The sequence below is a fragment of the Protopterus annectens genome, chromosome 7.part0, assembly GCF_019279795.1.
Source record: "Protopterus annectens isolate FY-2018-M chromosome 7.part0, PAN1.0, whole genome shotgun sequence".
NCBI lineage: Eukaryota > Metazoa > Chordata > Ceratodontiformes > Protopteridae > Protopterus > Protopterus annectens.
Genome location: NC_056739.1, coordinates 276,234,385 through 276,261,572, shown reverse-complemented (window position 1 = coordinate 276,261,572; position 27,188 = coordinate 276,234,385). Strand labels below are relative to the sequence as shown.

General features: G+C 38.9%; 1 protein-coding gene across 3 annotated transcripts in view; it reads right to left on the bottom strand.

Moving 5' to 3' along the window:
* LOC122806392 (forkhead box protein P4-like) overlaps positions 1-27,188 on the bottom strand; it is a 1,692,547-nt gene that overhangs the window by 298,919 nt on the left and 1,366,440 nt on the right. For all 3 annotated transcript variants that reach the window (XM_044076752.1, XM_044076754.1, XM_044076753.1), the window contains exon 10: positions 14,302-14,385. In XM_044076752.1, the coding sequence (XP_043932687.1) occupies positions 14,302-14,385 (84 nt within the window). The remainder of the gene's footprint in view (positions 1-14,301; positions 14,386-27,188) is intronic.

Below are 27,188 nucleotides of genomic sequence, written 5' to 3'. Positions count from 1 at the left end.
GACATGGATGCAAAGATTCACCTCAAGAGCTTGGCATCCATGTCTCAAACAGATAACCCGGTTATGATCAGCAGCCCGATCATAATCTTCTATATTATGTGCTGATGATTGTCAACAAAACTCAAAAGAAAAGCATAGCAAAACTTGAAATGTAAATCTTGGCATCCACATTGAAAACACATAATAAAAGTTATGACCAGAGAGATGTAATCAGAATTTACTGTAGTGCATTGAGTTTTATTTGATTCATGTACTATTGGTTACAGATCAACAAAAAAAACATAAGAGGATGAGGTGTTCTACAGCACTGATAGCTATAAAACACTTAGTGGTGCTACACAGATGGTGGGCAGAAATGAAGATCTCATTTGAGGAACTAAATGCTTTAAAAGCTGCTAGACACTTCACTTTCATACACTTTTTTTCTTAAGTGTGGCACAGTAAAGTTTCAAACAGGTTTTAATGCTAGTTTAGGTTCTGTTACTGTTCTGGGATGGCTGACATAAGCTACTATTATAATGACAGAGCTCAACAGTGCTTAGCAAGCAGTGTCTTTCTGATGTCAGAATAGTGTTTAACAAGCTCCCCCCCCCCCAGTTTCAAAACATAATTGTGGCACTTCATTCAGTATACTTAACTCACATGCTTGAAAAAAAGAAAGGTCTCTCATGGTGCTAAATGAAGAAGTAATGTATGTACTCTTAAGGGTTACCAACCAAGCCCCACCAATCTCGAAGCCATTAGCAAAACTGGACATTGATTTTACTTCCCTGTACAAGAACATGACATAAATGAAACATTCATTGGACCTTTCATCTCTAAAGATTCTGTTTCCCCCCTTCATTTATTTGTGAATTTCTGCACAGTTCATCACCGAGGGAAGAAAAAGTTCAACTAGCAATCTCTAAGGGCACCTAATGAGCCAGACTGAAGAAAATGACAACAGTAAAATGAAAAGTTAAATGCCTGATACCTTGTAAGAGCTCCTGGGGCATAACTCAAGGGTTACATGTACCCTGCCTTATTTTTACTCTGCTAGTGTAGTAATATCTTTTTCATGCAAGTGATTTTTATTTGCCTCTAAGGTGGATTATTCTAATAGCTACATTCAAATGCCTGTATCTAAAACTGCCCTCTTTCACAGCCTGGAGCACTTCTAGTCAAGGGCCTTCAAAAGTAAAGATGTTTTTCTTTCATGCAAAATGTACTGCATATTCCTGAATCATAAACACTGCAACTTCCTGACAATTCATATGCTGCAAATAGAATGTGCATAGTTTTTCATTAACACAAATAAAATGTATGCAAACTCTGGTGGATTTGTGTATGACAGTTGAAGGAGAAAAACTCTGCAGCTCTGTGAGTGGGTCTTCAGAGCAAACACAGCTTTTAGTCAAGCACACAAACAAGTATTTAAGAAAAGGTGAAATAAATGGATGTGCAAACAATACTTAACTATCAATACTGAAAAAAAAGCTAAGAAAAGGGGAAACATTTATTGTCTGTGCAGCCAAAGAGCTAAGTAAATAGAGCAATTATTAAATTCTTGATGATTTTTCAAGAAATTCTAATCAAATCTGAAACTTATGTTTTCCTAAGAGAGAGTAGTAGTTTTATAAATTATTAAAAAAAAAGCACTGTTGCGCAAAAATAGCAGGGGTATATATTAAATGAGGCTGTATAAGAAGCATGCGTGTTAACACAATTATGCTTCCACATTTATTTAGTTTTCATTGTCTGCAGACTGTATCTGTCAAGCCATAAATTGATCAGTTATACCCCATGCATTCCAATTGCTTTGATTTTATTTGAATCTAAATATGGATTTGAAAAAGAAATCAGCACTGGAAGGGGTTCTCCTACTGTTATATGATGGATAATGTAATATTAGATAAGGAAACCTAATTTTTCCTTTTTATCCTGGGTAGTGTCATTTGCATATATCCCATGTGCCTCTGATACAAGAGGTTTGGGAGGTCACTCAGTGGAAGTTTTAGCTTTGCTGGAGTTTTCATTTTGTTTTTACTGATTTGTTTTTCAGTGACCTTCTCACTTATTGTTTTAGTTTGCTATTTGGGATATTTTTCAGTGACCCTAATGATAATGGAAATCAGCTGGGTATAACAGCCGTGTGTTTCTTATGCTTAGTCAAACACTCTGCTTGTGCTGTGCTGAGGAGGTCATGGCAAGGCCAAAATATGCATATCCACAGCTAGTGGGGTTTGGCTTTATTGGCCTGAAATTGTCCATTAAAATGACAAAACAAGTTACGGGCATTCAGAATCGCCAATTAGCTGAAACACCTAATGTTCATAAGGGTCATTTGCATATATCCCACGTACCTCTGATGCAAGAGGTTTGGGAGGTCACTCAGTGGAAGTTCTAGCTTTGCTGGAGTTTTCATTTTGTTTTTACTGATTGTTTTTTCAGTGACCCCCTCATTTATTGTTTTAGTTTGGGATATTTTTGCAGTGACCCTAATGATAATGGACATCAGCTGGGTATAACAGCACTGTGTTTCTTATGCTTAGTCAAACACTCTACTTGCACTGTGGAGGTCATAACAAGGCCGCAATATGCATAAACACAGCTAGTGGGGTTTGGCTTTATGGGCCTGAAATTGTCCATTAAAATGACGAAACAAGTTACGGGCATTCAGAATTGCCAGTTAGCTGAAACACCTGATGTTCATAAGGGTCATTTGCATATATCCCATGTGCCTCTGATACAAGACGTTTGGGAGGTCACTCAGTGGAATTTATAGCTTTGCTGGAGTCTTCATTTTGTTTTTACTGATTGGTTTTTCAGTGACCTTCTCACTTATTGTTTTAGGTAGTGTAATAAAATATATTAACAAACATACTTCTTCAAAATGTAAGCTGAAATCTACCACAGAGTCAGATAACACTCTTCAAATACAAAAAAAAAATCATGTAACAAAACTCAATAGTAGTTCAAGACAAATGGCTGAATAAAGAATTTAGCATTAATGCACAACAATTCTCCTTCGTTGAAGGTTGTGCATTAGGCCCAGCAAGCCAGCACGTAAAAATCTACTGCCAATCATTAGCGGACCAGAGTTCTGCTGTGGCGACCCCTAACCGGGAAAAGGCGAAAGACACAAACAAACACAACAATTCTATACATATATGAAATAACAAAAAATGCCAACTTTCAGACATTCATTCTTAAAAATCACCATCACTAACAAGAAGTTTCAAAACTGTAAAGCCTGGAACTTGAGCAATGTGATCAGTTTGTCTTTGATGCCTATACAATGCACTAGATTCTAGCATCTGTTTTACATCTGTTAAGTTCTCTAACTATCATTACAAGACTGTGTTCTGTTTCCCACATAAAAACATTCATGCTCACATTTTGTATATACTTCCTTATTTAACAATTACAAAATTATGTTGCAATAACAACTTTTACCTGCTGTGGGATATACAGAAACATCCACATTTTCATATGGAAGGAGACCAATTTCAAGACTTCTTATAAATATGGAAAATTTAAATTAGTTATTGGAATGTAGTTGGAAGCAGAAAAAGCCCAATATACGCAACACTTGTTGTTGTTTAAATATATGGAAAATGTGAATATTTTTGTTAGAGATGGTCATTTAAAAATAATTATTGCTGACTGAGTTACAATATTAACTTCATTTAGACAGAATGAGAAGAAAGAGTTTAAATGAGTATTTCTACAAAGCTTTACTTACCGAGGGGTACAAAAAAGTTCATTTATATAACATGGTCTCCAAACTGTTTTAAGCACAATTGATATCAGTATGTCTAATTATGTAATTAGGATTATCAATTATATGGTCATATGACTATTTATTTTATATCAAACTGACCCTGATGGTAACGTAATCTATGCCTGAGGAAGGACTGGAGCACTTTATGTCTGAAAGATGCCATTTCATATTATGTTCTATAAATACCAAATTCTTATACAATTGTTATTGTGTATAACAGCCAAACTCAGTATTCTGCTAGCTTCCTGTTTTGTATTTTACTGTGAGTTCATTATATAAGCCCATTAAATGGAAAAAAAAACTGAAGTAGTCTAGCAACCTTGCTATAACACTGTTTATTAACTTCACATCTTTGTTTTATTACACCTTAACCACATTTCTGGTTAGAGTTTTTCTACAAGTATGCTAATTATTGGGGAGAGGGCATTTCTTCAAATGAACCAGCTCACGTTTATTAAAATAAATTGTCATACTGTGTGAAATGCTAGACAGAATAACAGACATTTCTCCCCACTAGCCATAGACAAACACTCCCAAGTCACTTTCATAAAGGAATCAAAAGGTTCTTACAAATGGATTTGTTTGCATAATTGCAAGTATGAGAGTACAGCTCAGTTTTTGTGGTTATTCAAATGTAGGTCTTCAGTTTTTAAAAAATTATTAAACATATACTTGCTTGTGAACATTTGGATCATCATCAGACAGTAATGCATCTTAAACTGCACACTTCAACATGGATGCAGTATAGAGTTAAACTGCACTTGATGTAAAGGCTACGCGTGGTTATGAAGGAAACCCTATTTTTTTATTAACAGGAACACAGCCCTAAATTATCATTTTCCTAAATCTTAAAGCTTTGAGTGAATGAGATTTATATTAAAATATAGTGCTATACTAATAGGCTTCCAGGTACTAATAAATCAGCAAACACTCTGAACAAATTTCAGATCCTGCTTGACAACAGAGCTGGAAGCTGAATACTGCCATACCAACATTTTGAAATGTGTGCTTTATGAAGGCTACTAAATGACTAGAACACAGGATATGAAAATTTGCAAATCTATGAACTACAGCATCAGAAAAAAAACTCCAGTAGTGCAATACTTCTAAGCTAATGAAATACTTTCACATTTACAAACAAATAATTAGACAAGTTGTACAATGAAAAACAAAGTAGAGTGATAACATAAATGAGAGTGCTTAGGTAAGTAAGTGCATTATCTGTTTAGCTGATCTAAACAAACTGCAGAATATAAACTTCAAAGGCTCAAAGCTTCTAGGATTTCCTGGATGAAAAGAATGATTATGTTTGATTAAAAAAATATTAGTCCATCTGAAAACTAAATTGATCTATTATTATGTGTTTGATGAAATTTAATTGCTGCGCTGTTCTTACAGTTTTGCAAATCATGCAATTTTCCTTTCATGTTCTACATTTTCAGTACTTCATTTCAATTTGTGACTGGCTCATTACATTAAAAGAATGTAACAATGCTTTCTGTTTCATAAACCAAGTTGTCTTTCTCTGAAAACAATGCTGGATTTAGTTAGACATAAATGAATTTCTAACAATGGGAATCCTGCTGGTTAAAATGGGCATTTAACATTGATACATTTTTTTAAACGAGAGTTTCATTATTATTTATAGTTAGTACTGTATTCCCCGAAAATCTCAAGTGGCATTTCAGTACAAAATAAATTCCTCTATAAATACAGTGGTCTTTCTATCCGTTTCCTAGCACCTTCAGCATACAAACATATGTGATGGAAACAAAATATGCCCAACATGAAAACAAGTCAGTCAGAATGGATAGACTGGGCGACTTGAAGTATGAAAGCCTAAATGAAGGGTGTATGGGATCAGTCTATAATGAGGGATGAGACCACTCTGAGATGGAATGGAGAACTGGGAGGAGCCAGCAGGCTGGTACAGAATGATAAGGGGCATCTGTAACCACTAAAACCCTGAAGGCACAAGTACCTCCTTTCAGGGTGGCCCAGGAGCACAACCAGATTTACTACTTCACTAACAGCCACAAAGAATGCCAATGAACCCTGTGAGAGTCAATCCCAGGATTGTAAGATGAAGTGTGACAGCAGACCGCAGACTTGACCTTCCATGAGCACCATATACTGTGCCCTGAGGTAATGCCTTATAAGTATCCCAGAATGAATCTGTGTTTCCTATTTGTGCAGCACACACATCCCCATATCTGTTATTAAGCATCTTCACAGTTCAGAAAACTCCGGCCATTTCCTTGCCCTGAACTGTAGTGTCACTACACATTCGATTCTCATCACAGAACTGCCATCACTAGATATTATGATGAACAATGCCCCATCCCCCTGAGTGGTGTCTATCACAGTTTTTCTTGTGGTACAGGAAACATTAATTTCTGTACTGTTTACTTAGTTTTGATGAAGTAAAGCAGCATCTGTTGGTATACAGGTATGAAATTAAGAAAGTTGTGTTACTGTTTTACCCTGTAAAAATAAACAAATATTGCAGTAACCAAATATATATTTAATTTATTTACTCCTTGTTGACTGGGTTAGTCTCATTAGGCAAATAAGTAACTTCTTTTCAAGTGAGACCCAAGGTGGTGTTCATACTGATTATTTGCATAAAGTAATAATGATTTAGCCATAATGCAGAAAGCTTTGTCTCAAATAACTGCTGCCAAAATCACGGACTGAAAATAAACGCCAAAAAATACATTACTGTATCCTTTGGGAAGTCGTCTATTCCAGGGAACTACCACATTGACAATATGCCTCTAAGAGTTGACCCAGATGTTCAGGATTTGGGAAATTATGTGGACAGTGACCTAACTTTTGACCAACATGCATCTACTGTTGTAAGAAAGTCTTTCTATATTGCACACCTTATAAACAAAGGGAAAGTACAGTTGTGTACCCTTACCATAAATGTAGATGTTTGAGTGTATTCACTGTTGCAGTCATCACACTTCTATCTGCCTGCAGGTAGCCCTCAGTTGGCCTGAATACCAGAGTCTTGGGATTTCTGCTTCGGATGCTGTCGCTTCTTCCATGATGTCAGGTCGTCAGGGGTATAAAACACGCAGCCGACGCCATTACATCAGTTTTTCTTGTCCTAGATGTCAGGAGCCCCTGAAATAGGAAGCAATTACATGGTGTGGAACACCCCCAGTAAAAAGTAAATACCACTATTATAAGATATGGCTAAAAAAGGATAGGTAGAAAGTATAGAGAAGTCAGGGGGCTGGAGGGAGGGTAACCAGGACTACAACAGTGAATACACTCAATGTCAAACCCAGAGCTGTTGGACATGCTCCACTTAAAGAAATCCCAATCCCTCCAAGCTACACGCTCTAGGGACCTAACCCTTGTCACCACAATAAACAGAACATGCCGGAGGGATAGACTCCTGTCCCAGAGACTTCCCATACTCTGGAATAAACTACCTATCTATATCAAACAAAGTTCCTCATTAGCACTCTTCAAGAAAAATCTTGATGACTGGATGTGAAATAGGAAATACACCCTGTGGCTCTGCTCGACAGTGGCACAGGAAAATAATTTTCTTGGGTGGCAAAAGCCACGGTACCTTTTTGGCTGGGCTTGTATAGGCCCCAGGGCTGATAGCCTAGTACCTACCTATGAACATCTACATTTATGGTAAGTGTACACAACTGTACTATGTTCTTCGTGTTTCACTGTTGCAGTCATCACACTTGGGTTGATTCCCAAAGCTGAGGAAGGGTGAAGGCAGTCAAGAAGCATTAGGGCTGGCTAGCAGGCCTTGTAAGACTGCTGTGGCAAATCCAGCTCTGGATTTAGAAAAGATAGTTACGTGATAATGCTTGGTGAAGGTGTGTACAGAACTCCAGGTTGCAGCTTCCAGGATGTCACTGGTAGGGACTCCCCTGAGAAATGTTGTAGAGGTTGAGGTAGCCCTAGTGGAATGAGTTCTGATCCCCTGAGGGGTAGATTTCCCAAGGTGTTTGTAGCAGAAATGGATGCAGTGTGCTATCCATTTAGAAATGGTTTGCTTTGAAATGGCCTTGCTCTCTGCCCCGGTAGCAAAGCTGACTAGTAGCTGGTCAGATTTTCTGAAAGGTTTAGTCCTGTCCAGGTAGAACCTAAGCTGCCTGAGCACATCCAGGGAGTGCAGGATCCTTTCCCCTTTATTCTGAGGATTAGGGAAAAATGTTGGCAAATGAATGGATTGGTTTAAAGCCACACTAGATACCATCTTGGGCATAAATGATGGGTTAGTCCGAGGGTATATAGAGATATAACTCTGTCTAAAGCCCTAGTATCCCTACCCCTTCGGACAGGGATTCTAGGGCTTTAGACAGATGGGGTAAGAAGGTATATACCTCTGCTACTCTTCATCAGGGCAAGAGTAGCAGAGATATATACCTTTTTACCTCCATCTGTCTAAAGCCCTAGAATCCCTGTCGGAAGGGGTAGGACTTTTGGCTGTAGTAGCCTTAATACCTTTAGGTCCCTGGGAAATGGTCTCTGGATTTGCAGTAGGATTCTTAAATAGGAATTTGAGAGAGTCGGGTACTCTGTAGTACCTGTCAGGTTTCCTGGGAGCTGGTGGCAAAGTATCAGGGCAAAACTGGATTCCATGAAGACATCATCTACAATTTCCAGAACAGGAGGGATAGCTAGAGGCCTGTGCTGAGGCAAGTTTAAAAATTCCCTAAGTCTCTCTTTGGACTGTGGGTAGTCCTGGCACTCCCAGCGGAAATGCTCTCAGAGTATGCAGGGTTTCACCGAAAGAAAAATCCTCTAGTGGGGAAGCAGAGAGAATGGAATCCTCTGCATCAGAATCCTCATAGGTAGATAAAGACATGTCCTGGTAATCAGAAGGATCAGAGTCATTGGACTCATGATCTGAAGAATCAGAAGGAAAATCCATTCTCAGTCTTTTGGAGGGGGAAGGCTGGCTTCCCCTAATTAAGGTAATAAGGTCTTCAGCCATTCTAAGCATTTGTTTATGTGGCATGGGGGCCTGAGAATGTGCTTTGGTCGGTTTCCTAGGCATAGTGCAAATGCTGGGCCTGAGAAATTCGGCATTTTTGGTTTGAAATGAAGTAGTCAGTTTAATATGAACATCGAAAGGCCTGAATACACCCTCAGAAGCCAGTACCTGCACAGCAGCTCTGGACCCATCCAAGGTAGAGACATCGGCAGGTTCCATAGTCGAAGAAGCATCTCTCAGCATACTGGACTCCGAATGGGTCTCAGTAGAGGCTTACAAATCTGTAGAAGCAGGTATCAGGAACTGCAAAAGCACCTCATTGAGTAACGGCAGACTGGTGACTAGCTTAGCGGAAGCGTCGTCGGCAGTTTTGGACCTATGCACTCTGTCTCTGTCTTTATCCTTATGCTTTTTTGGAAGATCAGTAGTCAGATGGCTTATCAAAGTCATTTCAGAATACGGAGAACAGCAGCAAAAGAATTTAGCGACAAAGATAGCCCGATGATGAATAGTTCAGATGTTAAACGGCACAAAACCGACAGCGAGGAACGTCGTGGTCTGGGCCTAAACAGGCGACGCAGTAAGAATGAAAATCTCTGTGAGGTATTTGCTTTCCACAGGCAAGACAGTTATTAATTTTTTCTGACACTGGTTAGAGCAAGAAAAAAGGATCCCCAATGAGGTACTTATCTTTTAGAAGACTTCAGGTCTGAAACTCGAAAAACGAAAATTTCAGGAGGCGGCTGACTGGCACTTGCGACCTGCTTCTGCTTCGGGCTCCGCTTGGCAAGAAAAGCTGATGTAATGGCGTCGGCTGCATGTTTTATACCCGTGACGACCTGATGTCATGGAGGAAGTGACAGCATCCGACCCGGAAATCCCAAGACTCTGGTATTCGGGTCGACTGAGGGCTAACTGCAGGCAGATAACCCAAGTGTGAAATCTGCAACAGTGACACACGAAGAACATCGTGTCTATATCTAGGGATGTTTGTCCTGCTTTACTCAGATTAGGCCAGTCATTGAACATAATTCCCCCTTAGGTAAGCATCTGTCCAGACACATGCAACAACTGGATACCTTACTAAAAAGATACAAGGCCTAAGCATGTCCTACATAGATCAACTCAAAACCCTGTGAATACACTCGGTATCCTACATTCTTCTAAGACATGACCTGTGCCTGGCATAAAAAACATTGTCCAAATCAAATGGCATCAGAAATGCTCATTCTGTGGAGCTAAACCTCTTCTGAAACATCAGCAGAATGGTTTGGAGGGACAGGTACATCTCACAGAAGATACCACTGCTCTGGAACAGACTCTCCATCTACATAAAACAAAGTTCATCCCTGTCTATATTCAAGCACAACTTACATCTATGGATGGGAATCAGAAAATATACCCCAGGACTGTCCCCTGTACTACTCATGGACAGATGCAACTCCTAAATCCTTTATCCCATGCATAGATCCCCCCTAATTATCTATGGTATGATCCCAGTTATTCTCATTGGGGTAATATATAATTACTGACCATCAGGTGGGTAAGGCCAATTTATAACCAAATTAGGTTATTTTGAACACAAAAAGGAAAACTGACTAGCCTTAAAATGGTCCACAGCAGCAGCTAGCCTAGTACTTACCTATGAACCTATAAACAAATAGGAATTCTCTCTCACTGTGAATGGTTACTGTAGTGCAGCATGGTGTATTTTGCAGGCCAAAATTAGCTAGCAAATAAAATATCTGATTTGCAGAATGTCAGAAAAGGATTTCATTTTCTCTGGGATCTTATGAAGACAAATTTCTCCTTCCCCTGCTGCTGCTGTCCAGGATTATTTACTTATTATTTATTACTTACACTTTGTTGACTGGGTTAGTCCCACTAAGCAAAGGGTCTGTTTTCCAGGGGAACAGAGATGGTATTCATACTGACTACTGGAAATTATACCCATAGCATGAGGGAACTTCCCCTACTCTCTTCAATGAGTGGCACAGGATCTTTTACATCCACCTAAGCCACGACAAACTCAGACCGCAGTTTAACTTCTCATCAAAAGGATGGATGGTTTCACTGGGTTTAACAGTCTCTGCAATTAATTACTGTTTACTCATTTATTGATACAGAAAAATTGTAATTCAGAAAAAAAATATTTGTGCCCCATCCCGTTCCCTGATGTGGGGGTGGGGTTGGGGTAAGGCCAGAATCCCTCATTTAACTACAGCCGGAAAGAAGTAGAAAATTCATCAAAAGTGTGCCACCAGCTTGCACAATTGAATTAACTGTGGTTGAACAAAATGTGATGTAAAGTCCTTAATGAAAAGCCAATCATTAGGACAGTACCACAGTGAAGCGTAGTTAAGTCGTCATGGATTCTACATGTGCATCCAGAACAGGTGACATCTGTTTTTCTGCCTTCATGCTATACTTGCAGTATGCTTTCAACATTCCTTATCTGTTCTTTACATTCAGTTTGACCATGATGCTAGCTTCCTGAATGGCTAAAGGTGCATCAAAGGCTACTTTGTTAACAAAAATTGGTTTATTTACCAAATGCAAAAGAAAGGTGAAATGGTAATATTGCACCATTGTCTGAGCTATTTGCAGATTCACTTATTTATGCAGAAGCCTTAAAGCCTAAAATCGAACTTTTCCAGCAGGAAATAACCAAAAAAATTTTTTATTATTATTTACTATTTTACATTTGTTGAAAGGGCTAGTCTAACTGGATATATGTCCATTTTCAGTAGAGGCCCGGGGAGAAAAGCTCCAACACAGATAAAAGACAGACCAAGGTTTTTTTTCTTCTAAATCTACTAGCTAACTAAATAAATAAATACTAACTAAATAAAATCTACTAGCTGTATGATTTTCCTCTCTAAAAACTGAAGAGAAGTAATTAATTTACAGTCTGTAAAATGTAATGAATGAGATTAAGATGTTTTAGATTTTTGCACAATGTGGAAAAATACATACACACACACAATTTATACACAAAACATCAATTTACATATTTCATTTCAAAATCTGCACATCTGGCCAACATAAAGGTTACCTTGATTGCAGATCTCATTGCTCCTTGCCAGCATATGCCAATAATCTGAGAACACATGCCAGTCATGTAATAAATAATAACAAAAAGTATGCTTGTTTTCAGTTCTATCACAGGAAAATTACAACACTATCCCCCAACTCCTGCATATCAAATTCCAAAAAAAAAATAAATAAATAACTGTTAACAATCTGTGTCAGACACAACAGATGAGATACAGAACAAGACAAATCTTTTTCATGATGGCTTAACAACACAGGATGAAGAGAACAGCTTTAGTAAAGTCTTGAAAAGGTTGGCAAGTTTGGAGGCAGGAGGCAGCTGAGATAAAGCCCTCCTAAAGGTACAGTAATGTTCTTGAGCCACAACGTGCCATCTGGAAACAGTAGAAAAGAAGGAGACAGAGAAGGAAAAGGGAATTGGTAGTGACAAGCACACCAAGACTTTACCACGAAGAACTGTACTATGGCAGTACAAGCAGCAAACAGCACCAAGGTACAACATTTCCAGAAGTAAAATTGTAAAGCTCACACAATATAGTATCCTGGTAAGCCCACCTCGAGTACAGTGTGGAATTTTGGAGACCATTAGGTTACTACAGGAAGTCTAGAGAAATGCCATTAAGAAGTTTTAAGAAATATAAAGGAGAAGTGCTGGATAGGCAAGAAAGTCTAGAATTTACATCTCCGGAGAAAGTGAAACTTACTGGAGATATAATTTCAAAATATAACTTCTGGAAGCTAGCATGGATCACTTTCATCAGGAACAGCATAGGGAAGATGAAGTAGCCACGACTATCAGACTAAAGAAACACTGCTGTCTTGTTCTGACAAAGACTTTTTACCATTCAAAAAGCACAGATGCAGTCAACACAGCAAGAAACAAACAGAGCAGACGGCAAGTGGAAATGGATATGCAAACAGAAAAAGAACATGAACTTCATGAAAGGGGTAACTACTTATGCAAAATATCGCTTTTTCCTGACAAATGAAATGCATAACTTTTAAGTGACAGACTTCAGAGCAATTACGCTAAGCAACATGGTTACCACAAATCCCAGTACTATGAATGGGTTAAGCTGAAATCCACTTTCACTAAACATGAAACAAAGCACTTTTTTTGCGAATGGGTTTGTCCCCTGTATCTCCCATGTGGGGGGACACGCCACACCCCCTGGTAAGCATATACAGGGTGTGTTTCACATTACCAACAGTTCATATGGTTGAAAACCAACTTTCTATCTGAAATCATCGACCTGATGAAGCATGTTGAAAACCAACTTAAGAAACTCATTTTTTGCAGGGGCCCCATTCACCCCACCTGCTAATTAAATACACTAAGTTAGAAATTGAACTACAGGGAAGAAACTGCAAATTCCAAGATCCCCACTGTACAATGATCTCAGTTAAAAGCATTTCTCTTCACTTAATGTTCTGAAGGTCGATAATTTTGTTTCGATATTTAGCCGCCTGACCTTCTAAACTGTCTATAATGTGAATGGGACTTGTACATATACATTTACGTGTGCATGCATATACATGCAGACAGAGAGCGAGACAGAGATCTAGACATAGATATGCTACTTGAAGGATGCACACCAGGGCAAACTCCATATTTACTGAGAGTGGATTTTAGATGAATATACTTCCAGCACTGGGACCTACAGTATTAGTCAGTGAACAATAATCTTCTCAGCAGCTCTAAAAGATTAGTTCTTGCCTGTACACTGTTTTAGGATAATCAAAAGCAAACAGTTAAGACATTTTGTAAATTGTTCTCTGTAATGCTAGCTCCAAAATAACCTCCATTTTTTTCTGGGATGCTTATAAATTTTGAGACAAACTAAACAATTTCAAATGTACTTTTAACTTTCAGACCATCTCAACCATAGAAAGGAGGAAGAACGTTGATTTCTGCTAACAGGAATACCTTATGGCTTATTTTCCTTCAAACAAAGCAGGTGAACAGAAGTACTAAAACAACAGAAATGGAGATACCTATGGCATAAGTCATTTGATCAAGTTCTGATCTGTTTTACTTGCACTGCATATACCTATTCCTGTGATAGAATCTGAAATGATTATCTAATACTTTAAATGCTTCTGTGCAAATCTGATGCACCTAAAAAAAATCATGTCATAACAAATCTGCTCAAATGCCTTCAGTGACAGACCTGTGTATTAGTGCTACAATCTTATAGAGTAAGTGTCACTAAAAGCAACATGTTAATAAACCAGATAACACCAAGCAACTAAACAAAGGACTCAGTTTTTAACTTCAATTCAGAGCACCTCTTTCTGTACAAAAGGATGAATGCATGGCTTAAACAAAACAGTGTTGGCCAGTGAGTGACCCATTAAGTTAGACAGCCTTGAAATTTTATAAGCAAGCTGATTTCACAAGAAAAGATCAAAATAACATAAAGGTATTAGGAAACAGAAGAGGGTAAAAAATAAGTGAGGAAAGCTGAAATCTGTTGAATTTGTGGTGTTTGGAGGTGCTGCTTACAGGCTGATTGAAGGGCTTTGGTTCTGATGGTCTCATGTGTAGGTGTGCCATCATTGCTTGTAGACGTTCACTCTCCTTGGCAAGCTAAACATAAAAGAAAGACATAAGAAATTATCCACAATAAGTTTAATATTGAGGAGTAACAGTCAGTTGGCTAATGCTGAATACTTAAATAAAATGGATGGCTGTTGCTGTCACTATGACTTTATCCTGTAGTATTAATAAATGTCTGGTATGATTTGTAACTAATTTTGATTACTCATCAGTCAACATTACAAGGGTGATCAAAATCCCCACTAATGTCTGTGAGCAAAGAAATGTTTTTTTAACAGTTAAACTGTAGTGGAAATAAACTACTGAAGAGTTGTACATAAATACTTCAAATATAACATCTGCATAATTATATTTTCTAGATTTCTCACTTTCTATCAAACATATGGAAAAAGATTAAGAAGTTTTATAAATCAAAGAGCAAGTTAAAACACTTACTAAAGAAACAAGGGTAGTAAACCTGAGTGGTTGTAAGAAATAAAGGAACTGGTACATTTTATCTCTGAGCTGTGCAGAATATTGTTGCTATAACTTTAACTAAAATTTTAATATTAATTACTTTTTTATGTACATATCACAGGGCCAGTAACAGCAGCACAATTAATTACAATGTAAAACGTTTGTGGGAAACTGCATAAAACAGATGTAGTTGTGCACTTCTGAAAACACAATAAGGGCTTTCCTGTGCTCAGAGCGCCACAGTGTCCCATATATTTTCAAATACATACTGAAAGAAATATTTCAATTAGTGTGCAGGATTAAAATCCATTTATGAAAATGGGGTAATGATCATGCATAACCCTGAATCTTGATCAGGAAAGGTATACATATACAAAAACAATGCAAACACTCCTGTTATAACATCAAAGTGCATTGAGAGGTACCTTCTAACAAGTTTTTATCACCACCAAAGGACTTCCAACTCTCCTCCATCACTCTCTGTCTACATTCTAGAATATCAAGTCATATCTCTGAAACACTGCCTTGATGGTCCCCCACCTGTCTTCTTTGGCAGTTCTAATTTTTCAAAACAAATCCCAAAGATTGTCGCTGTAATTTTACCTGTCTGACATCTTTCCTGTATCTCAAAGTCCTTAGGGGCTACTTTATCACCTCAGTACAGCCTTTGGTTCTTGCAGATTATAAACAAATAGTCCTTGCAGTACAATATTCCCATGATCCACCCGATCATATCAGTACACACAGTCTAACAACTTCATAAAAATGTCATACTTATCCAGCGTTAAGGCAGAGATAAATATAGCCCTAACCACGATGCAGGTGAGCATCTGAAAGCACTGGCATGGGAGGATGGGCATGTCTGTTCTAGGCAGGGAGGAAGAAGGCACATGTACATGGGGAGCACAAAGCAGTTAAACGTCCATGGCACAGGCTGATGAAATAACTATGAAGTGTTTCCTGAGGGTGGGGTACGGTGGTTTGCTAATATTAGCCTCTTGTGGAAGTGTGGTCTATATAGAGCACCACACCTACTGTATGCCCCACCCAAGGTGATGTACTATGGCACGTGCAGTCTGAAAAGAAAGTTAAACAACACACTCCCAATCATGACACAGCCCTGGGAAACTCTTCACTGGCCCTTACCCTTATTGGCGTATGGCAAGGAAGGCCAGGAAGGGTATGCAGAACCAGAAATCAAGGAGAGGCATCTGACTCTACCCAAGGTGATCCTATGAGAAGGAAAAAAAGAAACAAAACAAAAAAATAAAATAAAAAAAAATTCATACTCTAGCCCATGTGTACTAGTGTCATATTCATTCTGAATGCCTAGTTTATGGATGCATGCATATATGCATATATGTCTGACAGGATATGCATACAAGCAATAAAGAACTCTGAATGGGGGGGGGGGGTCAGGAAAATGCACCAAAACAGACATATGCAAACTACTTCTAAAGCACATTTTGTTATTTGTTATTGCAAATATGAATGTATGGCTGTAGATTTCTCTTTATTCAAACATATTTACCTAGCCAACAAAAGTGCCCTTTGAGTAATCTAACAAGAATAAAGAGAAGAACAATTTAGTAATACCAGTTACCTGTCTGTGCTTTTGTGAAAGGATGTGCAGTATTCACAATTACTGGTGAGGTGGGGGGAGTAAAACTGACCCAAATAAATGGAAACAAAAGGGATTAGTTTTCAGCAGTTTTTTTTTTTTTCTCAAAATTTAGAATATAAATGACAGATATTTACAACTGGTACAAAAAACACAGGGAACTAAAGTACTGTGGTATGCTGTGTTAGTATTATATTAATAAAGTTACTACAATGGATTCATGCAACTGGACTGGTTATTTTTTGTGTTTGTGCCAAAATGCCTGAAGAGTACACTTATGAAACTACTTTATTAGCTTCAGCACCTACAGCTTGAGTTTTATCACCTCACTACTGAATGATAGCTTACTACTAATCCCAGCTATTCCCAGGTGACTAGTCTCTAAATAGCAGTTAGTTAGCATGACAGCAGAAAATGTTAACAGGTCACTTATCCAAACCACAGGCCAGGAGTCATTGTTTCTTATCAAGATTTAGAGTGCATCTTGAAAGCTCATCTAAAAAGTATGGAAAGAAAATAGTCCAGTACTTTCCACTTGTTTATTACTCTCATGATACAGCACAATACTTATAACTACGATGTGACGTCACCAATACCAAATCAGCAGTGAGCAAACACACATTTCTGCTAAAATCTAACTCTAGTATAATTCTGTTGCTTTACTGGATCAGGTGATGTCCTTTAAATGCGTAAAGTGCCTTTTAATAAAAACAAAATTCCAGTTTGTGGATGCCATTCAGGACTCCTCGTATTACAATGAAAAAAGCAGTATAACACCTGTCAAAAGAGTGACACGTTAAATGGCTCTTGCATTAAGGGATGCTATGAGATGTGGCACATTGCTGTTCCTGTTCACCTTCCCATCTTTTGGTCTTGCAACAGTTATGTGTTTGCACATCAAAGAAAGGGGCATTTTCCCAACTGAATGAAAGCATTTAGTCTTGCATTAAGAACTTGGGTAAGTTATCCATTCCTTAATCCATGTTCCTACAATTCAGACAGGATTATCAGTAAATAGAGATAATGATCAGACACAACCTATTCAATCCTTACCCCTTACCAAACACACTGAACTTGTAATACATCTGCCATTAAAAAAGCAATTTGTAATAGAGATCATGTTTTCATTCCAATCCCAGCACAAAATCCACAGAAGGTGTACATTTTTATGAGCAAATTCTACCTTCAACTTCAGAAATCAGTAAGTAAATAAAAGAAATAAAATCCAAAAAGATACACTAATTTTTAGTAGCTCTCCGACAAATCAGAAGTGGGGGGGAGGGAATGTATCTTAGAATATACACCTGCCGTTAGGAAACTGTACACCTGTTTTAACAGTTTTACAACACCTGAAAAATGTTGGCAATTTGCTCTATATACCTAATCTAAAAACAAAGCTACTGTAAGAAGCAAACAATTAAATCACACTCTGTTATTAAGTGAGTGAACAGGTCTTATGGTAAGCTAGTGGAAAATTCAAATGATACCATTATCTGGAGTTTGTAAACTGCTGTAATCTTTTTGTTACCACTGTTTTAAAGCTTTGTCTTTAACCTACAAATGATTGAAATTGTAAACTGCTGTAATCTTTTTGTAACTTTTGTTTTGGAATTTTCTCCCCAGGACTCCACTGAAATTGGGTTCTTATTGGCCCAATGAACTATCCTGGTAAACCAACTGCAAATAAATAAATAAAAATAAAATTGTATTCTGCTACAAGAAAGCATCATGGGACATGGAGCCTTAAAAAGGAATCGACTTTACAAATGCATTTTTCTTATGACAAAAAAGGAGGAAAACATCTTATTCAGATATGCTGTTCACATTTCCTACATTTTTCTTACCAGAATAAACAGGTGAAAACAAGACGCATTCAGACTGGTTGTAATCAATCCTGTATAGTGAAACACCTGTTTTAAATTGAACACATCACAGGAAAAATTACTATGCTGCAGAATATAAACAAACAGGGATGCAGAAGGACATCTGTGGCTAAATTTATTGTATATAAATGAGAGAAGAGCTCCTAATTAAGCAATGGTACAGCAGGTTGCATTTGAGAAATAAAAGCCAGAGGTGTCATGTTATGATTTATCAGCGATGAAGAAATTTAAACCCTGCCAAAAACCCACAACCACTGTCATACATCTTATGCATTCTATTATATTAAATAATCAGAATATGTGGCTCAAAAGGTGGAAGATCAGAATACCCTGGGTTCTATTCCCTCACCAGCCACCTGGATTCCTTTTTCAGTACTGACACTGTGGTGCAGCACAAGATAAGGTGCTTAAGTCCTGAGTGTGCTGTTCTTCAAATGATATGTGATGTTAACTATGGTCTTAGCTACCTAAATTGGTGGTAGCAGTATGAATACCACCCATGGTTTCTCCAGAAAATAGTCAAAGATCCCATCTGCCTGAGTCAGTAGTAGCAGTATGATTACCATCTTTGGTCTCCCCCTGGAATCACCCAGTCAAAGCAAACAATCATACCTCATTAAATAAATATCAGTATAAAGATTTTAAAAAGAAAGACTAAAACCTGTCGATCTTGATCACAACAGCAGGATCAGTCATTTTTCATCCACAGGCAGCACCAACACTGAGCCAGTTTATTGACTACATACAACTCAGATACCAGATTGTGGAAAAAATGATTGCCACAGTAATAAAGAACTCTGTTTCACAAAAAAGCCCAGTAACCACAGCAAAGTACTCCAAATTAATTCCCCAAAAAATGTACATTAGTCCTGCAAACCCACATTAAAAAGAAATTATGTATTCACCATAATGTTCCATCTCTGTAGTCCATTTTCATTCTTAGTCATATGATGGGTTTGGATCCGATCCCACAGATCTGACTCAGCCATTGCTAGAGCTCATGTTAAGCTAAAATTAGGAATTATCTAGTGTGTGTGTGTGTGTGTGTGTGTGTGTGTGTGTGTGTGTGTGTGTGTGTGTAAAGAGTTTTCCCGGTTAGGGCTCGCCACATTGGAACTCCGGTCCGCTAATGATTGGTAGTGGATTTTTACATACCGGGTTACCAGCCCTGACGCACAACCTTCAACAAAGGCATGTCCCATTCACGTATGCCTCCACACAGAAGACGCTCTAGCTGAGAATCGAACGGAACAACGTCTTGCTATGAGGCGACAAATGCTACCGCAGCACCACCACCGCAGTGTGTGTGTATGTATATATGTATATATCTGTATATGTATATATATATATATATATATATACATATATATATATATATATACATATATAGATATATATATATATATATATATATATATATATATACATACATATATATATATACATACACATATTTGTGTGTGTGTATATATATATATATATATATATATATATATATATATATATATATATATACACATACATACACACACACATATATATACATATATATATATATATATATATATATATACATAAATTAAAAAAAGACATACATACAGAGAAATATAGGAAATCTATATCTGGAGCTCAGTATAAGGGACAGTAGCACCCTGTAACAGCTCACTCTTCCAGAAGTTTACAAAGGATGGGGGTTGGTAGGTGGGGATCTGAGGAAGAATGAAAATGGAGAACACAGATGGAAAGTCACGGTGAGTGCATAATTTTTTTATCTGCTACTGTCAATTTTCATCCTATCATCAACTGATGGAACAGAGTTCCCCAGCTACCTGAAATCCTGCGTGGACTTGAGGAAGGATATTCCTGAGCACACTTGAAACAACTGATGCTCTCCTTCCTTCTGAAGACCAGATCCAATTTGTAATGAGTAATAAAGGTATGGGGAGTAGCCCAAGTTGCTGCTGCACATATATCACCCATGGATGCTCTAGATTGAAAAACTAAGGAAGTTGCCATGGGTCTAGTTGAATAAGCCCATAATGATTGTGGTAAGGTAATACCCAATTTGTTATAAATAAAAAAACAGTCAGCCATCTTGATAAATATACTTTGGCAACTGTTTTTCCCAATTTCAATTCTTGAAAAGAAACAAAGAATTGGTTAGTTTTTCCTGGTGCCTTTTGTCCTTTGTATGTAAAAACATAACTGCCTGTGGTCATTCAATAAATGTAACATATATTCGCCCTCATTAGCAAATTTAGGAAAGAATACCAGGAAATTAATGGACTGATTGATATTAGATCCTGACACCACCTTGGAAAAAAAGGATGCATTGGTTCGTAAAGTAACTCTATCTTTGTGGAAGATCAAGTCTGGAGGTTTTGAAGACAAAGCTTGAAGTTCTGAAATTCATCTAGCCGAAGTAATGGCCATTAGAAATATTGTCTTCTAGGAAAGACATTGAAGGTCAGACTACTGGTTTGAAAAGGGGATGGATAAGTGCCTGCAGTACCAGATTAAGGTCCCTTGAGGGAGTAAGGTCTTTAAAAGGAGGCCTTAAAAGAGTGCCTCACAAAAAAGCTTTGCCAACTTATGAGAGGTGACAGAGAAACTCTCAAATCCAATGTGAAAATTTGACATCACTGTGAAATTAAATTTAACGATTGGAGAACTAGCACCCTCTTTAAAAAGATGGGCCAAAAATTCCAAGATGTTACGTACTGGGGCTGAATAAGGTTCAACAGGATTTTGATGTGTCCAGTACACAAATCTTTTTTCATTTACTGCAATAGAGTTTACGTGTTGAAAGTCTATGGGAAGATAAAAGTACATGTCAGACAGGGGAAGACAGCATAGGTTGTTTGGCTATTAATGGAAATGGAGAAGCCAGGCAATCAGCTTGAGGTTTGGTATGCCTAGATGGACCATACCTGTTGGGTAACACAGGAGGTCTGGTGTCAGATCAAAATCCAAGGTCGGTGAAGTAAGTGAGACCAGAGAAGGGGAACCAAATCTGTTGAGGCCAATAATATGCAACGAGGATGACTTGTCTCGTCAACATAGCTGCTTTCTATAGGAAATTTGGAATTAGCAGGATTGGTGGGTAGGCATAAAGTAGACTTGGGGCCAATTGTGAAGTACAGCATCCCTTGGTGATTCCCCCTGTGGAGGGATTAGGGCAAAGTAACTGCTGCATTTGTTGTTTACTGGAGATGCAAAAAGCTCACAGCAAGGCTGGCACCACTGACTGAAAATCATTTCTGTCACATTCTTGTTGAGAGACCACTCATGAGGTAGAAGAATGCACCTGCTCAGCTTGTCTATCACAGTGGACTTCCTCAGAATGTGCATTGCTATCAGAAAGCGGTTGGATGAGATGGCAAATTGCCATACTCTGAGCACTTCTTGGCACAATGGGTAAGATCTGGTCCCTCTTGCTTGTCGATATACCGACCTACTGACATGCTGTCCATTTGAATTACAATTGTCTTTGAGGGCAGAGCATCTTGGAAGGCTTGCAACGCTCTCATTTCTAGGACATCTATGCCTCTTTGGGAAAACAAGTGCCTTGGATTGTTTTCCCCAGATAATGACTTCCACCCCAACTGGGAAGCATCCGTGGTCAATATGGCATTGGGTTGAAATGAATTGGCAGCCTTGTAGAACCTGATCTGACTGGCTCCACCACCTGAGACAGCTTATACATCTGGATGATATTTAGCAGGGTTGACATAAGTTGATAAAGTACTGACCATTGTGTGGCTACCATCCATTGTAGAATCCTCATGTAAAATCTGGCTAAAGGTAATACTGTTATTACCACTGTCATTCATCCTAGAGCCTGAAGGACCAAGAACTGAAATCTTGGTCCTGCAGATTATTTTCCTGACCTGTACTCTTATAGTCTGAATTCTTAGGGGAGGCAGTGAAGCTATCATTGACTTTGTGTTGAGCAGTGCTCCTATAAATTCTAAATTTTGAGATGGTACCAATTGATACTGTTCATAGTTTACGGTTATCCCCAGATGACAGCATGTCTGCAGAACCTGATCTCTTGCCTCTATTACTTGATGCCTGGTTGTGGCGGTAATGAGCCAGCCATCTAGATATGGAAACACTCAGAATCCTTGCAATATATTTTAAGAGAGCTGCTACTGCTGCCATACATTTGGTGAACAGTTTGGGGGCTGTGAGGAGACCAAAGGACAGACCTCTGAACTGGTAATGACTGGCTCAAAGCTGGAGGCATAAGTACCTTCTGGGTCATCTATTCATCTTTATGTGATAGTACACATCCTGAAGATCTACTGAGTACATCCAGTCATCCTTGCCCAGAACAGGAAAATGGACTGAACTGTAACCATCTGAAACATGGGGCATTGAACTGATTTGTTTAAAGGAGAACCACACTCAGACTCAAAAAACATGTTTATTTCATCATGGCTTGGGTGTTTCACCACTCTGGGACTATTTACAGCTTTTTAAATATTTTTCTACATAATTTCTGTCTCTGACCACATGGAGTCTGGCATCTTGAAGTAATTCTGATTGTTTAGTCTGCCTCTAGGTAACCCACAATGCAGTGCTTGTCTGTAAAAAAAATTACATCACACAGGCCCATTTCTTCTTAAAGCTCTTTTCACTACACTGATTTTACATGCATACACTGTTGTCTTTCAGTCAGTTTTAAGTAACATTTCATGCCATTCAATGACTACTTAAACACCATAGAACAGACTTTCAAACTGCTTTTTACTGCTGCTTTTTTATAGAATAGCTAAACTGCAGTCTTTTGTGAAGCCTGAATTGTACTACTTTGATTCATCTCCCATCCCCTTCACACCTAACTTCCCTAGCTGTCAGAGTGCTAAGGGTAATTTCAGCTGTTACCTGCTGTGATTGACAGCTCACAGCAGGAGACTTGACTCATGTACTGTTTCCTTGTTCTAGTCTTTAATTTCTGTACGGGTAAGGGAAGGACAAGGGTGCTGTGACATCACAGCATGGGTGGGATTTTAGGACGGTCATAGTGATGTCAGTTTGGGGAGGGAACTGGCCAGAAAACTATCTACATTCAGTGGTCTTGATGACATCAATGAACTGGAGACTGCAGCAAGCTTTTCCAGGGCAGGATAACATTTTTTTGAAAGTAAAACCACCACAGTACAGTAAGGTACTGTTCTAGTGGAGAGATGCAGTCGATTTAAATATTTTAAAGGCTGTACTGTTGTTTATTCATAGCAGGGACAGTAAATTGGGAGAAAAAGGATGGAGAAGTTGAGCATTTAATAACAGAATCCCATTGTTGTCCTTTAAGTTACTCAGATCCAAAATTGGTCTCCAGTCCCCTGTTTTCTTTGGCACTAAAAGGAACCTTGAGTAGGTTCCGGATTCTCTCTGGTCTGGTGAAACTTCATGGAGGACTCTTTTTATATCAGCTTTTCCATTTTGATTACTGATTGTTCCCTCTGACAGGGTAGAACATTGGGGAATTTTCTTGAGATTGGAGGAGGAAAGTAAAAGGGAATTATATCATCTCTGGAAATAATCCTCTGCACCCAAGTATCTTTTGTTAAATCTAGCCAGGCTCTCTGGTGCAGAGACACTTGACCCTGATCGTCTCCACAGGAGGGCAATCAAGCTTCCTTTCAGGAAAACTGGTAGTGTCTACTAAAAAAAGAATCTCTGGACCCCTGATTTTGTGAGCCTCCTCTGCCATGGAGCTGGCGTCAACCATTAAAATTCTTCCCCCTACCCCTGGGGGAATTTTCTCCATGAGTGTCCTGGAAAAGACCCTGGGATTTCTTGAAACACACTCTTCAACTACCTTGTTGATTCCTAGAAAAGGATCATTGAGGGGTCAAAAAATGTACACCCATGGCAGACAGGGTTTTTCTATCCTTCTCACACCTGTATAATGCGTCCTTTACTTTGGGGCCATACAATGATGTGCCATCAAAAGCAGCACTGACAAACAAAGACTTAAAAAGCTCCACAAAAATCACATAAGCACATCCAGGCATGCCTCCTGATGGAAATGCCTGAACCCGCTGCCCTTGAGGTTCCTTCGGCTACATGCAAAATGAGTCTCATGGAAGAATTTGAAATAGATTGCAGGGTAGCCAACTGAGAAGTCATGTTAGATTGGGCCTCTTCAGAAATGGATCCTGATAAGGGTACTTGAAAGCTCCTTAATCAAATCCCTCTGCAGTCTTGTAAAATGTGCCAAACAATTCAGGGACCCTAAGGCGAATGTTGCTGAAGCATGGACACACTTCCTGTACCTGTCCATTCTCCCTGACTCCCTGTTAGGGGGAGGAAGAGTGGAACTCTCCTCGGCAAATTCCTTTTTGATGGCCACCTCCATGATCTTGGTATCAACAGGCACCCCTTTCCCCAAAACTGCCTGTCCACAGGTGGTGCCATAATCTTGTCAGCTCTCCGAGGTATTGGTTCAACTGTGTCGGGTTCCCGCCAAGAGACTAAATCAATGAGCTTGTCAGTGGGTGGAGTCACCCAAGAGGTAGACAGGCCAGTACCAAAAGCCTCCATTCAGGAATACAGACTTCTCAGATGAAGGACCATTGGCTGTCCAGCCATCTCTTTGCTTTAGGATTTCAAGATGTCTCCAAATGAGACATCTTCAGGAGGTGACCATGGGGAACCTTCACCTTCATTGAAGCCCATATTTCCTGTGATAGTCTCCAGTGGGGAGTCCAAGTGCTTCCTCTTGCACGTTTTCTTCTTAGGGACCTCCTCAGTGGAATGCTCTGGGGAGGTGTCAGAAGAAATCAAGATACCCTGTGGGGAATTTGGGGTTCTTGTACTGGCAGTCCTCATGGAAGAGAGTGACGAGGCTCTGTGCACAGAGACATCAAGGCTGTAGACTGAGGATTTGAAGGGGGATGGATATATCTGTTCTGCCAAAGCAGACAAAACTCTCTCCATAGTCTCAAAAGCAGACCGCCCCAGAGAGGGAGAAGAGTTTGCAACTGAAAAGACAAGCTTTTTGGACCGAAGCCAGAGTCAAGCTAACCCATGCCACAGCTCCAAGGTACAGAGATAGCCCTGACAACTTTTGAGTCATATGCAACACCCCTGATCTGGCAGGGAAGCTTTGGCTCCAAGCGCTCTCTGGATCCAACTAAACTGAAGTACTCAGAGCAACCCTCGGATGCAAAGATATTATCACCTTCGGATCTGAGCCAGATGGAGAACTGGATGGCTCAGACTCAAGGACTGAGAGAGTGAGAGAAACCAGAGGAGGAACTTGTAGAGCGGGTGTAGATGAAGGACGGACCTCCTGACATGAAGAGATAGGAGCTGGTAAGATACTCATCTGGCTCTGTAACAAGAGAATCTTCCATGCCACTCATTCCATATCTTATTCTGTTAAACTTCTGAATGAGTAGAAACCAAGGATGGGGATGTGGGTCTCTCCAGGAAAGGTTAAGGTACTCTCGAAGGAACAAGGTCTACAAAAGTAGGCAAGTAAGTGACAGAAGAAGTAGGCAGATCCGAATCTTTTTTCTTTGGATCTGTGGAAATAGTCTCCGACATTTTTTTTTTTACTTTCTCAGATCCAAGTATGATGTCTGATCCATTGTAGGTTTTCTCTTTAAAGGCTCAGATACAGTAGACTTTGGAGAAAAAAATTTAGGCCCTTTGAATTTAGGGGAATGATCTCCAGATACAGCCTCATTGAAAGCTGAAGGCAGGAAGCATTTTAGAATAAGTTTTTTTTTTGCGTGCAACAGGTGCTCTCAGATTAAATCCATAGCAGACAGAGCAGTCCTTTTGAAGGTGCAGTGGTCCCAGGCAATATACACAAGTGTGGGCATCTGACACTGGAATTTTATGCCCACACTTTTCGCATTTTTTGAACCTCACAGGGCCTTTGTTTGCCATATTCCAACAAATGAAAAAACAGCCAACAAACAGTAAAAAATAAATTAAGACGATTTTTATTGTTTTTTGGAAAAAATGGAATAAGAGAAATAATTATCAGCAATGGTAATTAAAAGAAGCTACACAAAGTGTAGAGGCAAATTTAAATAATATCAATAGTACTTAAGAGGTATGCAAGTATACAAAAAGAAAAGGAATACAACTAACACTAACAGCAGCATTCTAGAATAAAAAAACTGTACAGAAATGTAAGAGAGGACTCTGTAAAGATAGAAATAAAGCACTTACCTGACTGTCGCTCGAGAGTAAAGTTCAGCCATGTCTTTTGCATACAGTGGCAAACAAGATATGAAGTACTGGAGGTCGGGGCATTATGGGTAAGGGAGAGGCTCAAGAGTTTTAGGTTGCTACGAGGGATCAGATCTGAACCCATCAGCTGAAGACAGAATGAAAACTGACATCATCAGATTGACTGTTTAACCTGGGCAAGAAATAGTGGGTTCAGTCACTTTTATCCACAGACATCCACTGTTCCCAGCAGTTACAGTCACTTATTTGACCATATGTGATGAAAATAACAGCTGCATTAATGTATTTTATCTTTGTTTCAAACACTAGTCATAGTAAAGCATTCCAAAGTTGCTTCACAAGTATGCACATTAATTCTGCAAAGACACTTGAGCAAATGACAGGACAGGTGGTCATTTTAATCCCCAGACATGCCTCGTTCTCAACAATTGCAGTTACTCTGACTAATGCATAATCCTAGATGGCAGACTGCAATTCCAATAAAATTGTCCATAGTGATTTATTTCAACTCTGTCTCACAAAATACAATAGCCAGCCCCAGTAATGCATTCCAGCTTGCATGAAACAAACACACATTAGTCATTTTAAAGCCAAACACTATCTATAGCGGATCGATTGCCAGGACAAAAAAATCAGTTTCAAACCATCCTGAATAA